This window comes from Merops nubicus, unplaced genomic scaffold (assembly GCF_000691845.1).
Source record: "Merops nubicus isolate BGI_N331 unplaced genomic scaffold, ASM69184v1 scaffold11779, whole genome shotgun sequence".
NCBI lineage: Eukaryota > Metazoa > Chordata > Aves > Coraciiformes > Meropidae > Merops > Merops nubicus.
Genome location: NW_008633080.1, coordinates 30,501 through 47,101, shown reverse-complemented (window position 1 = coordinate 47,101; position 16,601 = coordinate 30,501). Strand labels below are relative to the sequence as shown.

The 16,601-nt window shown below is 43.2% G+C and overlaps 1 protein-coding gene across 1 annotated transcript; it reads left to right on the top strand.

Annotated features, from left to right (window-relative positions):
• The first annotated feature begins 5,106 nt into the window (after positions 1-5,106).
• Positions 5,107-9,529, top strand: LOC103780446 (sulfate transporter-like). The gene is made up of 2 exons (XM_008948124.1): positions 5,107-5,748; positions 8,024-9,529. The coding sequence occupies exons 1-2, from the start codon at positions 5,107-5,109 to the stop codon at positions 9,527-9,529; spliced, it is 2,148 nt and encodes a 715-aa protein (XP_008946372.1).
• The last annotated feature ends 7,072 nt before the right edge of the window (positions 9,530-16,601 follow it).

The following is a 16,601-nucleotide window of genomic DNA, read 5'->3' as shown; positions in this document are numbered from 1 at the left end:
AACGGAACGCTGTGTTAAAAGCGCTGCGAGTTCTTTCCACCGGCCTGGAAGCCCCCGCTGTTGGTTGGCTCCCGAGGCGGTACACAGAAACCCTCAGTTTCAGGAGTGTAAACAGCGCGTGCGGTTCTTCCCGGTCTAAGTTTTTCTTGCAATTTTTAATTAAAAACTAAAAACCGAAACGGTGCAGCCGACGGTTTTTCGTCGCTGCCTTGTCCGGTGCGGGCCCCGTGCGCGGCTCCCCCGGGAGCTGGCCGGGTGTCAGCACAGCCCAGCGCCGGGACACCGGGGAAACCGGAGGAGAGCGAAATTTTCACGCCAGGTTTTATTGTCCGGCTTTGCAGGTTTACCCACTTGAGATAATGGTTGGTGAGTATTCAGCCAACAATAGGGCTCCTCTGTTCCCAAGAGTGTTGCTTAAACATGGTAAACGTGGCATGTAATTTTACAGTTCTTTGTAAGGTTTCTGTATTCATATGATTTTAAAATCTCGTACTGAAATAAATGTAGGTTGAATGTTTTGTTGAGGATGTTAAGGGTTTTGTCCCAAATCTGAATCTCCTTCCAAGGAACGTGCGGTGCTGTTCCAGTGCGTATCTAGGTGTTATCATGGCAATATTGGATTCCTTATTGCTCTGCAGCTGTTAAGAGATTATTTGGCAAAAAGGCTGTTGTCCAACAGGAGTAAGGATAAAGATTTAGTTATCCAAATGTTGTGATTTGGTTTCCTTTTATAATCCCATGGTGAGATTTATGTTTTTCCCCAAAGACACAGAAGTAGTAGCCCAGTTCTGGTTCAGTTCATATGAATCTTGGATTTCTGATTCAATTCTCCTTTACATAGCTTCAAAAATTGTTCATGTCTCTTTATGTCTTTATGCATTATTTTTAAGCACATGTAACTTCTTATGTCTGGAAGGGGGTTTGTGAGGGTGGGTAGCGATTGCATAGTGAGTACTCGTGCATGTGAAACTTAGAAAATCTGGAAAATGAAATCAGTGTCATAGAACACGATTTAGTTTCTACTCTTAAACACTTATGTCTTAAGTTTGCATTGGTTGGACACCCTCTGAAGGTCTTCCTTAAGCCAAATGGAGCTGATAAAAATTAATTCTAGGCTTAGAAATAGTTGGACATAGCTGCTTTCAAAACAAAAAGCACTGTAGCTCCTTTCCCAAGTTAAATATGTAGAATAACCTTCAGCATACTGAGCCTGAGGTTGTTTTCTTTTATCTTAAAGAAGAAAATCCAGTTTTATTAGGTAGGCTTGGGCTAAATGGTTAAAAAAAAAAAAAACCCAAAAAAAAACAGAGCAATGCTTTCAGGCAGAAAAGGGTGAAACGAGTGTTGGAAATTGTGTCATTTCCTAGTGTCCTGACATAGGGAGAGGCAGTGGCTGTGTAATGAAAGGCCCTTTTCATGCCACGTAGAGAAAGCTGCCATGCAGGTCAACACAAAGATCCACTATATGCTCAGTTTAGTGTCCAAAAAGATTTTTACTTAGAATGTTTCTCTGTTGTCTGGACATGACTGGAAAAAAAAGCGTCACGCACAGTGCTGTAAAACATCTAGAGTGTAAAACTAAACTGAGCTGTCTGGGTTTCGTATTGGAGTTCGCTGGTATGTTAAGAAAAACTCAAGTTTGAGTGAGCTGGATGGAGGGAGAGGGGAATCAGAAGGATTTTCATTACTTAAATCTGTACTAAAATCTCAGAAAACAAACTCGCTGAAGTAATTTGCTACACATAAGAAGTAGTATGGGGTGGGCTTTTCCCTCAGGTTTTACAGTATTGATTTGCTGAGCTTTGGCTGAAAAGCTTTTTGATTTGTAGCTCTGTGCTTGTGAGAAGAATTAAAACTGCTTGAGCAAATATGACTATGGAGTGCTTATGTGGAGTACTGCAGACATGCTTCTGTACACTATGCTCACTTAATTCTCACTGTGTAGTGTTTGCTTTTATTTTTAAGTGCTATCCTGGACTGACATCCCTGCTAATCCCTGAGTGGACTTTGCAGTACTGTTCGGGCAGGTGAGATTAGATATGTGGAAGATAGGGATGGGTTGTCCTCCAGGCATGATCACTATGTCATCTTGACTATGTAATTCCTTGCAGTGCATGTTTCCTCATTGTAGAGGTACCAGTTCTTCACAGAGCTCTTCTGAGCCTATAGTTATTTTAAAACATGTTAAAAATGCTGAATTGGAAGGCATTAGCCAAGGGAAGTTGGCCATTACAAGGTGTGTATAGGTACATGATGCAGGAATTCTGTATGGGCAGCAGGATGCAAGATAGAAGCCTGAATAATCAAGAAGGCAGGTAGACAAAACTGAAGCTTTTTTCTCTAACCTTCTGTTGTACTAGGTGATTGACTTTTCCAATAAGAACAAATATAGATACAAATAAATACATTTGAAAACTTAGCCCTAAAAATCTGTATGTATTAGAGTTCTGGCTGGATTCATCTTTAGATCCAGAGTTTTCAGTTCTCCATGTTACAAGGGCCAGGACCAAAAGAGGGATGTAGGTAATTGAGATGGGGTTTGAGTTCAAACTATGGAATTTTCCACTTAGGTCTCACCTAATCCAACAGTGTGTTAGAGCTTCACTTTTCCTTTTTTTTGGAATGTGACTTTCCCTAAGCAGCTCGTCTGCATGTATTTAGAACAGCAGCCACAAAGAGGCATGTTCTGCCTGGTTGTACTTGGAGCTACTTTTGTCTTTCTGGCTTGCAGACCATCCTGCAGACCCTGCATGCAGTTCAGATTAATTAGGCATAGGGTTGGAGGTATGGGAGCATGGAACAGGGCAGAAGCTGGCGGAAATTATTCCTGTGTTGCTAGAAATACCCAGCTGGTGTGGCAAATGAGAGGTAGGTATTAAAGTGTCTTGCACAGAGCATGAGGCCGGGCAGTGCTGCTCAGTCTGCCCTGGCATGCAGCTGAGCGTGAGTTGCATAGGTTGTGCTCTCATAACAAGGAGGCCTACGGCCCCCATCTCACAGAGAAAATCCATCCCTGCTGATCCTGCCATGCTAATCACAGTTTCGGAGCCTGGAAGGTCTCTGTTGAAAACATGGCTCCTTTTCTGTGACAGTCCAGCAGGAGTGAGATCCATTTGGTGATTTGGAAGGATGCCATTTACCCACCAAAGTGACGCTCGCTATCTCTGGGTCTGCAGTGAATTTGAGAGTCCCAGCATGGAGCAGAAGATAAAGTGCAAACCTCTGCCTCTGGTATTTTTTTGTTGGCTATCTACTGGCAACTGTCCTGCGTGTTGACTTTAGATAGCCCTCTGCACACTCTAGCCTCGTAGCTCTAGGGAGGAGTATGCTACTGTGTGAAGTGAAGGAGTGGGTTTGCTTGGGTTGAATGGCTTTTGAATTGGAAGGCTGTTCTAGAAATCTCTGAATATTTTTATCTGGGAAGAGAAACCAGTCTAAATGTTAAGCATTGTAGCTGCTTCTATTCTGCTGTGGGTATAATATGGTTAGGATAATTTGCTTAGGCTATTTTGAGACAGTAGGTACGTGGGTTGGTATTGTCTTTCTAGACAGAAGAGCCAAGGGTAGCTCCTCTCTGAGCTAGCAGACAGCTAGAGATATGGCTGTGTATAAAGCATTTTATGGGGCTGATGCACAGCGCATTGGCTACCTCTGTGTGACAGCATCAGAGTTGGAGTGGAAGAATGGAAATTGTATGCTCTGGCTAGCTAAACCGTGGTCTAGGAAGACATTTCCTCTCTGCGTGGCTGTGGGATCAGCGCCTTGTAACGGGGCTGGCTGCAGGAGAAACGGGCATTTTAAGCACCACAGTTCATCTCACTTGTCTCACTTCTCCCCTCACGTGTTTTTTGAGAGACTCACACTGAAGTGTCAGTAACAGTGAATGTTTTATAGACACTTGTGAAATGGTGGTTGGGTGAGCAGATTCTGAGGCAGACTCTTCAGAGGCATCCTCAGCACTGATTTGGCAATTAATTGTCGTAAACATTGTGTAGAACGTGAGCTTGGTTGACATATGCAGTGCACAGGGAAGGTGTAATCAGCACATAAGGAGTGTCTTATTAGCACTCCTGGACTTGAAGTCAGTGCTCAAAAGGGAAGCCTGAGGGTTAGACTTTTCAGGGCTCTCCTGCTGTCTATGGCCTTTACTCCACTGTAGCACCAGGTGAGGGCTTCTGGTTGAAATTTATCAGCTTTAGCACACTAGTGATGGAAGGTATTGGGGCTGGAAGTTTTCTGGAGGATTCTAGATGTTTTCTGGAAGCTGGGAGTGCTGTATGAATGCTGGCAATCCCTGTTGGTATTGTTAAGCTTCATTAGGGCTTTTCTCATCAAGACTTTGCTCGTCCGCATTCAGGCAATATGTTTCCAGTGTTAAATGTGCTTTGATGTAATTGCCTTGTTTTACTGTCTGTGGGCAGCTTGTACTAGAGCATGAGTCTAGCCTAGCAGAATTGTTCTGCCTACCTTCCATTGTGCCCATTAATATGTTTTCTACTTGTATATATTGTTTTGGTCAGATGTAATTTGCTTGATAACCAGCTTGTAAGAAGTGTGAAGAATGTTCTTTGCAGTGTGTCAGTGGCTGAAATAAAGTCACTGTGTAAAGTTTGCACCATCTTAGGTAACAAATCTTTGCAATATTTGGCAGATATAATCACTGTCTTTTAAAAAATAAATATCTAGACCAAGCTACGTAATGGTGGAAATAAACTTGAGTTAATTTTCAGTAGCTGAAGTGACTGTTGGACTACAATAAATGCTGGGCCTATCTCTGCGTGTTGGAACAAGCTGCAGTTAGTGATTTTATCAAGGAAGCCTCCCAGAGAGGCAGTGCTGCTGCATTCTCTTTCATTTCACAGCATTGCCACATTGCCAGCAGCAGGGTTGTTCTATGGGACGTCAGCTTCCCACCTTGCTTAATGGGGATATAATGGGGAGATTCTTTCCAAGTTTGCTTGGAAGCTGCTTTCTCTGTGCTGAACTAACCTTTAGTCCTTGCTTTTCATAAATACTGTATTCACACTGTTAGAAAGTATCACATAACACATTATTTGATGGTTTAATGCAGGTGGTCCTTCTTTGTGTTTTTAGGGAGTCCTTGAGATGGCAGCAATGGCAGAATTCAACAAGGTCCATTCAGTGACTGAAATGCCAGAAGGAGACGATGCTAAACGCAGTTTCCATCACAGGATGTTCTTGGAACCCCAGGAAAAGAAGAAGAGCATGAAGGCTCTGCTGGTTAAGCAAGCAAAGAAAACATGCAGCTGCACTCCAGCCAAAGTTAAAGATTATGTTTTCAGTTTCTTTCCGGTCTTGCAGTGGCTTCCTAAGTACAAACTAAGAGAGTACCTACTGGGAGACATAATGTCTGGTGTGATTGTGGGGGTCTTACTAGTCCCACAGTCAATTGCCTATTCTCTCTTGGCTGGACAAGAGCCTGTTTATGGTCTTTATACATCCTTTTTTGCTAGCATTATTTATTTCATATTTGGAACCTCGCGGCACATCTCAGTTGGCATTTTTGGTGTGATTTGCCTGATGATAGGACAAGTGGTGGATCGTGAAATACAGAGAGCTGGCTATGACCTGGAGCCAGCTGTGCTGGGTGTCCTCACAGATACAGCAGCAAATGTAAACACCACCACTTTGCCTGGGAATCAGACTCTGCAGAAGCTGCTCTGTGATAAAAGCTGCTATGCAATTACAGTGGGAGCCACCATGACCTTCATAGCTGGAGTCTATCAGGTAGGAGGAGGTGGACAAACGGGTATTCTGTAGAACTAGTTTTAACTCTTCTTTAGGTTATTGTCCACATGAACAGCATGCTGGGCTTGCATGTGTCCTCCATCTGTATCCCAGGGGAGTGGACACAGGGAGGACTGGATGTCTCCAGTTACTGTGGTACAAGAAACTCTTCTGTGTCCTCTCCTTTTTTTTTTTAATAGCATTTTGTGCTTGCATGGCTGCTCTTTTGGGGCTGTAAGGACCTGCACATAATGACCTGCTGCTCTCACACAGCCTGTTCACCACCTTCCTTGCTGTGGCCTGAAGCTGCTTTTTTTTTTTTTGTTTTATAGCTTAGGTCTTCATTTCATTGGGTCAAAATCTAGTGTCAGCTTTTAATTCCAGACTTCAGTCACTTTTATCAGGAAACTATCTGGATAGTAAAAGTATCTGGTCCAGTTTCTTTTTATTTATTACAGTGCTAGTAAAAATTGCTGGTTTTCCCTTCAAAGCCAAAACAATGCCATTATATGAAGAGGATACTACTGAGACGGTAGTATAGATTTGAAAACTTTTAATCATTACCATCTTAAATTATATTACTCTACTATAATTTACCATTCTGTCCCTACTTCCTAGAGCTCACTGCTTAGTGAAATTAAAGCAGATATCTTTTATTTTTAGTGTCATGCATTAACCAGAAAGTACTTAATTTTCAAGGTGCTGCAGAGCTGTGGTATTTCAGCGTGGGAGTTCACATTCATTTGTTCTTACCATCACCTCCAAGGTGATAGCTAACCAAACTGTATAGGAGTGAAAAAGGAAGCTTACCTGTGATAGTCTAGAACACTGGGTTTAGGTGCAACCTAGGACTCTCTCTTTCTTGTAGTGAATATTAGTGTTGAGTAATTTTGGAAGTATTCTAGGACTCCTGAGGTACACAGGTTTTTGTTACATCACTGTGGGATGGATTCAGTTTTGGAGTTATGAATTGCATTTAGTATTCTTTGCAAGTACATGTAGAATTAAATTTCTTTATATGAAGAAATCAGATTATTTTAAGTCTCTCTAAATTTTAGGCATATTGTACTTGCTGTCTCTGCTTGCTAGCCAATAGGTCTTCACACCCTCAGGTGTTTTTATAATTGGAAACTCTGACCAAAATCACTTTGTATCGCAAAGTTTACAATCAAATCCCAAAAACGCAAGCCTGCTCACACCAGTTGCTTACAGCATAACTAGGCAAGACAGTTATTCCTAATGTTTTACAGGTAGAAAAACCTTGAATTAACTTAATTACCAAGATTAGCTCTAAAAAAAAATTCGCAATCTCTGACCTGATGTCCAGTCAGTCCAGGTCCCAAACCTGCCTTCTCTTCAGTACTGCTTTGCAGTTCTTCTGAAGGTTTCAGTCATGATCCTAGCTGCATTTAATTTGCCTTAACCGCATCATAGGGTATATCAAATTGACACTATTTAGAGTTTAATACGTGTGTGTTCTGGCCTGAATTCTTCAGATGACGGTGTAGACATCCTTGTTGGCCAGCACAGGGAATTAAAAAGTTTCTAGCACACTGCTGTGAGAAGGTCTGTGCTCTGTTTGGCATGAAGGTTGATGGGGAGGAAAGGACATTTACTAGGTGTGAAGATGTGTAGAGTAGGTATCCTAAAACTAGTCATTTCCATGAAGGTACCAAGGATTTTGTCCATTCAGTTAGCATCATTGAAAGCAAATGACAAGACACTTAAAAAATTATATAATCTACATCACTTAGAGTTTGCGGCTCATATACTTTGTGTCAGATGCTTCAGACTTTATGCAATGCAGAGGATAGCTGTTATGCCATAAGCTGTACTTTAATTGCATGTTGTAAGTGCTAGTGTAAGACAGGCAAAGACAGCCAAGAAAGTTTTGTATCTCTGTAAAGTCCATAGAAATTATAAGAACTTGAGAGAGATGGCAAAAGTAGCCAATATTTCAAATGCATTTTTTCGCCAGGCTTTCTTTTTTGCCCTCTTAAGGTAACAAGGTGTTATAACTGAACCAATGAGCAAACAATAAACACAGATTCAGACTACAAAGACCCCCCCAAAAAACCTGCTGTGTTGGAAATGTGTTTTAAGTGGAGCGCACCAGGTGCAGCTGAATGCTGGAGACTGTTTTCTCCATGCTCAGATCATGCCTTGTCCTCCAGGGCTGTGCGCAGTGTTTTTTCTTTCCCACCTCCCTCCAGAGCAGTGTAGTGGTGACATCTGTGAGATTTGCATCCTAATCTTTGTGGCTGATTCCTTGCAGGTGGCCATGGGTTTATTTCAAGTGGGCTTTGTCTCCGTGTACCTCTCCGATTCATTGCTGAGTGGATTTGTCACAGGTGCCTCCTTCACCATCCTGACCTCACAAGCCAAGTATCTCCTGGGCCTAGACATTCCACGGAGCAGTGGCATTGGGTCCCTCGTAACCACGTGGATAAACATCTTCAGAAACATACACAAGACCAACATCTGCGATCTCATCACCAGCTTCTTGTGCTTTCTTGTGCTTATCCCAACCAAAGAACTTAATGAACATTTTAAATCCAGGCTCAAGGCTCCAATACCAGTTGAACTAGTTGTGATTGTGGCAGCTACTCTGGCATCTCACTTTGGGAAGCTGAGAGAGACTTATGGCTCAAGCATTGCTGGACACATCCCAACTGGGTTTCTGCCACCCCGCCCTCCAGACTGGAACCTGATTCCTAATGTGGCTTTGGATGCTATCCCTATAGCCATTATTGGCTTTGCCATCACTGTCTCCCTCTCAGAGATGTTTGCCAAGAAGCACAGCTACTCTGTGAAGGCCAACCAGGAAATGTATGCCATTGGCTTCTGCAACATCATTCCCTCTTTCTTCCATTGTTTCACAACAAGCGCAGCTCTTGCCAAGACTCTTGTTAAAGAGTCCACAGGCTGTAGGACACAAATGTCTGGCATGGTGACTAGTTTGGTAATCCTGTTAGTCCTTCTTGTGATCGCACCTTTATTTTATTCCCTTCAGAAATGTGTCCTTGCTGTCATAACCATCGTAAACCTCAGAGGAGCCCTGAGGAGGTTCAGGGACCTGCCAAAAATGTGGTATTTGAGCAGAGTGGACACAGTGATCTGGCTAGTTACTATGGCAGCCTCAGCACTCATCAGTACTGAGATTGGTCTTTTGGTTGGCGTTTGCTTCTCTATGCTCTGTGTCATTTTCCGAACCCAGAGGCCAGAGGCGCCGCTGCTTGGCTGGGTGGCAGAGTCCGAGACATACGAATCCCTGTCTGCTTATAAGAACTTGCAAACCAAGCCAGGAATTGTGGTGTTCCGTTTTGAAGCACCCCTCTACTACATCAACAAAGAGTGCTTTAAATCCACCCTGTACAAGCAAACTGGGGTCAACCCTGTCTGGGTGAAAGCAGCAAAGGAAAAGGCAGCAAAAAGAACACCTAGAGAGAAAGAGGAGCATTCTGGTGGTAAACAGACCAGCATCTCCATGGATTTTGCCTCTGAACCACTGGGGTTTCACACGATAGTCATTGACTGTTGTGCAGTACAGTTTCTGGACACGGCAGGAATACGTACGCTCAAAGAGGTCTGCAAGGACTACGGGGAGATAGAGGTCCAGGTGCTACTGGCCCAGTGCAATCCTTCGGTGAGAAGTTCCCTCATCCGAGGAGAATTCTTTAAAGAGGGGGAGGACCACCTTCTCTTCCACAGTGTGCACCAGGCCGTGGACTTTGCATTGGGTGCAGAGGGGCACAGTGGGACCAGTGCTTCTAAGAACTAGTTGTGGAAAGGCAGCAAGTTGGAACAAAGCCTGGGAGAAAAGTGGCTGTGGGTCTGTATGTCTATGCAATATATATGTGCACTTGGATGAAAAGAAGCAGGGTTGCTGTTAACACACTGGTTGCTATGCAGTCGGATTTGGTGCTTTAAATTTGAGTGCCAGGTATAATGATGCAGTAGGTGGTACTGAATGAAGGCAGTTCTTAACTTGATTATGGCTAATCTGTGAATCTAAGAGTGTTCATGTGGTTGTTCATCTTATTTCTCTTCTATCTTGAACTTTTCATGTCTCAGCTTTCCTCAGGGTTTTGAACACCAGCATTGAAGCTTTTATTGCAACTGTGTCTTTATGTATGGGTTGGGATTCTGAAGTAGTCCACACATCCTCTCCAGCTGAATGAGAGGCAGCTTGTGTCTTGTGTCTCATTCTGGCATTGCTTTTCTCTATCACCACACCCTTGAACTTTCTGAGGAGTGACTGGTGGGGACTGTTTGCCCTGGTCTTTACTATGGAGTGATTGGTTGGTGCTTTTGTAACCTCCCTGAATTTGAGACAGATAGGTAAATAAAACCTAGACATGCATGAAGAGGTCTTAAAAGCTTCTAACCACAGATCACCTCCAGAGGCTTTCTCGTTGTCTCCCGAGGGCCTAATGCAGCCAGGCAATGGGGGCATGGTCATCTCGTTTCTACACAGGCCTTTATGAGCCAGGAAAGTTTGCCTCTTTAGCTTGTATTTTGTTTTGTAATTATTCCTGTTTAAGGGTAACTGTTTACTCTGATTCATGCTTATGGTCAGTCATTTTTTTTCCTAATATTTAGGAACTCTTTAGATTTGTGGACATGAGATACTGGGAAAATCTATAATTCTTGGGCTTCTACAGAGAACAGTCCTTTATAGCCAGTTTTATAAGCGAGGCAGATAATCACAGGCACAAAAATTAAAAGACCAAGTTGACTGTCCAGCATCTGTCCAGATTTGTTGATGTCACACAGACCTCATGGGTGGATGCAGGTTTTATTGAACCCTTATGCATGTTCTGTCATGGACTCTATGTAAAGGGGGTGGACAGGCAAAGAAATACAGCTACTGGGAAAGGGGCCCGAAAAACTGAGTTTTGTTATTTCATAGTGTTAGTGTAAATAAAACTTGGTACTTTGATTTTAAATTACGCAGAACAGTGAAGAGTGCCCATTGTAGGATTCTTCCTGCTAAAACACAAGCACTGGGTAGGAAGGGGTTCACTGTTCTTACACCTGTAGAGTAAAATTATTAAGGCAGAATTGAGAGATTAACAGTTTTCTACTGCCTACCAGCCATACACAGTACCTCTGTGAGGAAGGTGGTTTCTCCTAGGGGTGTCTACAGTCTGAACTGCAGGTTCTTCACAGCTTGTAAAAGGGAGAAGATACATGCAATATATACAGATGATAATCTCATTCTTCATTGTTCAAAAATGAGCCAGGAGTCAAAAAAGGAATAAAATACAATCTAAATAGTGAAACATTTTCTGAATAGAAGTATATTTTGAGTTTAGGATTGTTTCCTTTTTCAGCTAGGACCAGTAACTACTCTCTTCTTTCTGTGAAAGCTGACACATCACCTGTTGCTTCACTCTAGGAGCTAGGACCTCAAGAGAAGGACTAGGTAGCAGAAAGATGAGTCCCAGGACCTGGCAACCTCTATATGTTAACCGAACTTGCATATTTTAGGACATCAGAGCAGCATGGCGAAATACCGGTTGAGGTGGGGAGTGTCTGCAGCATATATTGAAAAGGAGCTCAAAACTGAGATCTGTGCATTATGTGTTCTAGAACTGGCGTTGTTACGGAAAAAAGTCTCCAGGATTCAGAGACAAAATGCTAAAGCTTGTATAGTATTCAAAAACCACAAATATTGTTCTTTCTCAGCAGCCAGGTATGTTTATACAAGGAGGTGAATCCTAAGTAGGTACTGCTGAATTTCTTTTCTGCAGTAACCTCCTGCATGAACTTTTTTATTGTGGGCTATGAACCTCTTTTGCAGTTTGGATAATGACAATTACTGAATTTATATTCCCAGTGTGGATTAGCCTAAGATGTATTAAAAGCAGCGCATGGGTTTAACACCTGCATAGGGCTGAGTGCAGGAGGGACATGTTTTAGCTCCTCACCATACCTGTTTTGTGCTGGACTGCATTCAGAGCCCCTGGGTGGCACTGGGAGTGAGCTGGCACACCCGTGGCAGCTCCTGCAGCTGGGTGCCAGCTTGGCAAGGCTTGTCACCACAGAGCAGAGGGCTTGTGCCTGGCCGCCGACGGGCGGCAGGGCAGCGGTACAGATGTCTGCGGTGCGTCTTGGCAGGGCCGTGGCCTAGGGGAGTCCCTTTGCAGCACGGCTTGTTCACACGCCTAGAGGTGCTTTCTGGTACTTTGAACAAAAGCTGTGGTATCAGTTTTTAAATGCTGGTTTTAACTAATATTTTTTCCAGAGAGCAAAACAGTGCTGGAAGCGGTGCTGCCTTCTCAACGCCTTGGTGAAAAATCACAGCACAGCAAACAAGCAGTGTGTGTGGTTACTGCAAATGTTCCTGTCTATCCACAGGAACTTGTTCTGACCCGTTTACCCCTCAGGCTTGGGCAGCTGAGATGCAGAAGAGGAATAAGCACCAGGCAGGAGACTTCACCTAAGACAGGTCAGCCACTGGTGGGATAGAAGGAAAGGAGAAGTTACTCCGGGTGATTCTTCCCTCTTTACACTCAAAGCACCTCTCTTCCACACTCCTTCCATGCTGCCCAAGTGGAGATTTTTTGACTTGTGACCATGCATGGGTTTGTGTAGCCCAATTCCAACTAAGAAGGGGAAAAGAGTGTTTACTAAAAGGGAATTTATCAGTTCCATGTCTACCTGTGCCAGGAGGGAAGGAATAGCAATGCTACTTCCACAAAGTATGCAGTTTCCACAGCTATCAGATGCTTATTTGTTTACATAAAAGCACAATAAATCAGCCATAAATCGATTTTTCAAATAATTCAGATTACAGCTAAATGATATACTGAAGTGATTTATGTTTAGCTAGACCACATCATATCGGTCCTCAGTGCTGTTTGTGCAGCCATGACTGCCATATAGTCTCCAAATTCCATTTCAAGCAAAGCAAACTGTACAAAAATGCAACAGCAGAAGCACACAGCCAATCAAAAAAACAGCTTTTAATGTTCTTGTTTAAGATAATGTCCAGAGGTCATGGCACTAATAAGTCCATGTTAATGTGCACAGCCCTGGTAAAAAGGGAACAGAAATAAACACTGTTTGTCAGAGTTCAGTATAATAGAGTCCTTTGGAATTATTCAAAGATTAGAGCTTATCACAGCTGGAATTCCTTAAAACAGTGGGTTTTCAGCTATTTTCCTTTTAGACATAGAATCATTTTTTAACAGATGTGAATCTGATTTAAGCCTGCTGGCAAGAGGCATGTTTTGCTTGAGTATGTTTATAGACCCCTTAGAAGTAATACAGTCTCACTTTTAGGAGTCAGCAACCACAGACTGAAAACTGTTGCCCTAAACTTGGTTTATGAAGGAATTTTTTTTTTATATATATATGCACACAAATGTATGTGTACATAGATACTTACACCCCCCACACCTTGCTGCTGTATGATGGATGTAACAGATGTGTGTGTATGTATATATATATACAACTTTTTTTCTTTGTTATGGTTTTGTGATACTCCTGTTTCTGTCCTGGAAAGGGCTCTCCTGCCTTCTACTGTTTTAAGTGAACAGAGGAATACATGTACCAGATTTTATCAGGGGAAATCTGTACCTGCTGCCTTCTGTGCCTTCTCTTATCTCTTCCTCACAGTTTAATCTGTAGGAAGAGGGAATCTCAACGACTGCTTTTGGGTTTATGCATCTATCTTGAACTGAATCGTTCATCCCAGGTGCAGCCTTCAGAGCCCCAGGCTGGCTCAGTTGATCTGCATCCCCAAAGGGACTGATCAGCAATTATCTGTCTAAACCAAAAATTAAGAGGTCATTAGCACATTCATTAATGACAACAACACAGCATTATGGAAATTAACACTCACAGTCTTGGCTGTACTAAACACTTCTGGAAATGTCTTTATGAGTCTCTTGCTAAATGTCAGGCTCTTTTTTTATGTTTATTGCTGCTATAGATAGTAACGTTGGTTCCTCCTAATGTGGCAGTTCAGTAATAAATGCTTCGCTTGTGTGAGCCTTTTGACACGGAAACAATTTTCAGTCCACTTCATAAAACAGGGAAGGGTTCTGCAGTGGGACATAGTGCTCATTTTCTGATTTATAATGACACTGCCAACCTTAGTCTTGTGTGATTTAGTGATCCTGATTTCCTTGTAAGGCATTGCAGCTCCATCTGCTCCTTTAGTTCACTGTGAGACCCACCTCCACCTTCTTGACACTTCTTTTTGTTCTGCTCTAAGACCCTGCATATAATTCACATAAAAAGAATCATTGCTGTTGTGTATGTTGCTATTACACGTGACCTGCTACCCTGTTTTCATGCCAGATCTTTTGGTAAGGTAGAGCTCCTGAGCCAAGTGTAAAACAACACCCAAACATGACCAGTTCTCTAGGTCCTAGGGCTGGGAGAAAGGGGGCTGAGGGTACCACAGGGCGTGCTCCACCATGAGCATCCTGGAGCCTTGGCCAAGTGTGGGGCTGTGCCAGGGTTTGTGTGGGTGCTCTGGACAAAGCCACGGTCACTCCTTCATCTGCACTGGCTTCTGCGGCTCGTGCCAAGAGACGTTAGGACGCGCTGCGGGTCTGAAGGGCAGAGAGGCACTGCGGGCAGGAACGCGTCCTGGCGGCTGCACCAGGGCTTGAAGCTGGTCCATACCCTGCTGCCTGCCACAGCCGTGTGCTGAGGTTGGCCATGAGCTCTGCCTGTGCCAGGTCCTAGACCTAGGTCTTACCTGATGGACTCCAGACTTTCTGTGGCAAAACCTCCCTTGAGAAGAGCAGCAATGCTGCACATCTGCCTGGGTCCTGTTCCCTGAAGCTTTCACCTAAGGGCTGTGCTAACTTGCTGTTCCCCACCACACTTAGCTACCTGCCGTTCTCTCCAGTGCTGCTGGTGCAAAGGGCTTTAAGCAGGTTGAAGCCACGTGTCTCCATTCCAGAAGCGCTGCAGAGCACCCGTGCTGGCCCTGTGGCTGGGCACAGGGGTGGGCACAGGGCTCCCCGGAGCTCAGCACTGACCCGAGCCTCCCTGTGCTCCCGGCGTGGTGAGGAGCACACCGGGGCTTTGGGAGGCTGCTGCTCTGGGAGAAAGTCATAGAAACTGGAAAAAGAGGAAACCCTTTTGAGTTGAGGATGAAACTCTTTAGGCAAATTGTTCGTTTCAGGGCATTATCTTCTGGATTTTTTTTTTCGTGTGCTTTGGAAAGGTGATTACGTGATTGAGGTGATTTAGATTTTTAAGATTTTATTTTTTACTGTCATGCCTAAGCTAATGAAGCTGTGATGCAGCCAGCAGTCATCTACTGCCTGTGCCATGCAAGGTGCTTTGTATCTATGTCGCTTATTTTGCTCTGAGTCTGAATGTAGGATGACATTGTGAGACTTCGTATTGGTGTAACTGTCCACACTAGAAGGGCTTTGCACTTCTACTATGCTGGCATAGTTAAAGGGAGCAATGTCTTTAGGGCAGACTTTGCACTGTGAATGACCTTGTTAAGTCCTAAGAATTACTTGTAATTGGTTATGTGTTTGTAAGCCTTTGTAGGATCATGCAAAAAACTACCTGCTCTTTACTATTTCAGTCAAATTCCATCTGAAGTGGAAATAATTCTGAGTTTTGCTTTTTTCTTTTGAGATCATTACAATCCTGGAAGTGAGGCCTCCGCTTAGGCAAAACAGCAAGTATTTAATATATATATATTTAGTACTTAGTATAATTAGTACCTTTCTGTTTTCTAGAGATTGTATAAACTAAGGCACATTGCTGTTCTCTAATGTGCAAATACACAAAATATTTCAGCATTCAGTGGAGAATCAAGTCTTCATTGACTAGACTGCCAAAAAAAATTGAATTCCATCTCTCTCCTACTCCGAAAGCACGTAGCTCTTAGTCTAGCTTCCACATTATCTCAGGACAAGAGGATAGACATTTTGCTAGACTTGGGTCTGATTTTTTGACTAAATTTTATGTGTATTTGAAGTGCAGCTGAAACATAGTTGAAGAGAGGTAAAGCCTCATTTTTTTCTAGAAAGCACATGGTGCTTTGAGTTCATCAGCCTCTTGAGTCTCTGACCATCATCTCTGGTACCTTGGTGTGTCCTGGGATATGATCTTTAAATTATTTTTGAAGTCAGAATCATTTGAGATATCCATGACTTGAATATTTTGCAGAATAAACAAAATGGCAAGTTTTGCCTGGAGTAGTTTTTTGTAGTTGAAGAATCAGTTTAACCAAACAGCACCTCAGGAATGGAATAGATCATGTCAGTCAGCTGACCTAAGTAGTTTACAAAATAGTTTATTTGAATAAAATGTGGCAAAGTTGTATAGTACGTACAGAAGTTCTCCTTGCTGTGACTTTGCTGTGCAATAAAAATAAGGTGTACCTTTCCCCCGGGTTTGGTGGTGGGGTGCAGGGTGCTGGGGGAGCCATCTCACTCTGCAGCATCCGTCCGTGCTGAGTGGCTGCTCGCTGGCACGGACCCTGCCTGGATCCCAGCGTGGGGAGAGAGCTGTGGCCATCAGCTCCTCATTGAGCACTGTGCTCAGCAACCAAATGCTTGTGATGAAAGTTGTATTTTGTCCTCATGTCCTACTACCAGCTACAGGATGTAACGTCTGCATGTTGTTGATTCTCCTTTACACTCTGTCCCTTGTATCTGTGTCAATTGTAATTTTAAAATGCTAAATGTGCCTTATTGTCGTTGTCGATTTGTAGCACCAGAATTTTCTATCAAATATGGTAAAATCTTTGGGATTTCTCTATCACCATTAAAAGATTGTATTTATGTTTTTTCTGTTGTCAGATATATGGTTGATACCTTAGAAGATGCTGCAGCTTTAGACTTTAAGCAGAAAAGCCAGGC

What these genes read in the sequence shown, in the direction of transcription:
- LOC103780446 (XM_008948124.1), top strand. Translation starts at nt 5,107, where the DNA reads ATGGCAGCAATGGCAGAATTCAACAAGGTCCATTCAGTGACTGAAATG. An exon ending in TCATAGCTGGAGTCTATCAG is followed by an intron (nt 5,749 to 8,023) that starts GTAGGAGGAGGT and finishes GATTCCTTGCAG; the next exon opens with GTGGCCATGGGTTTATTTCA.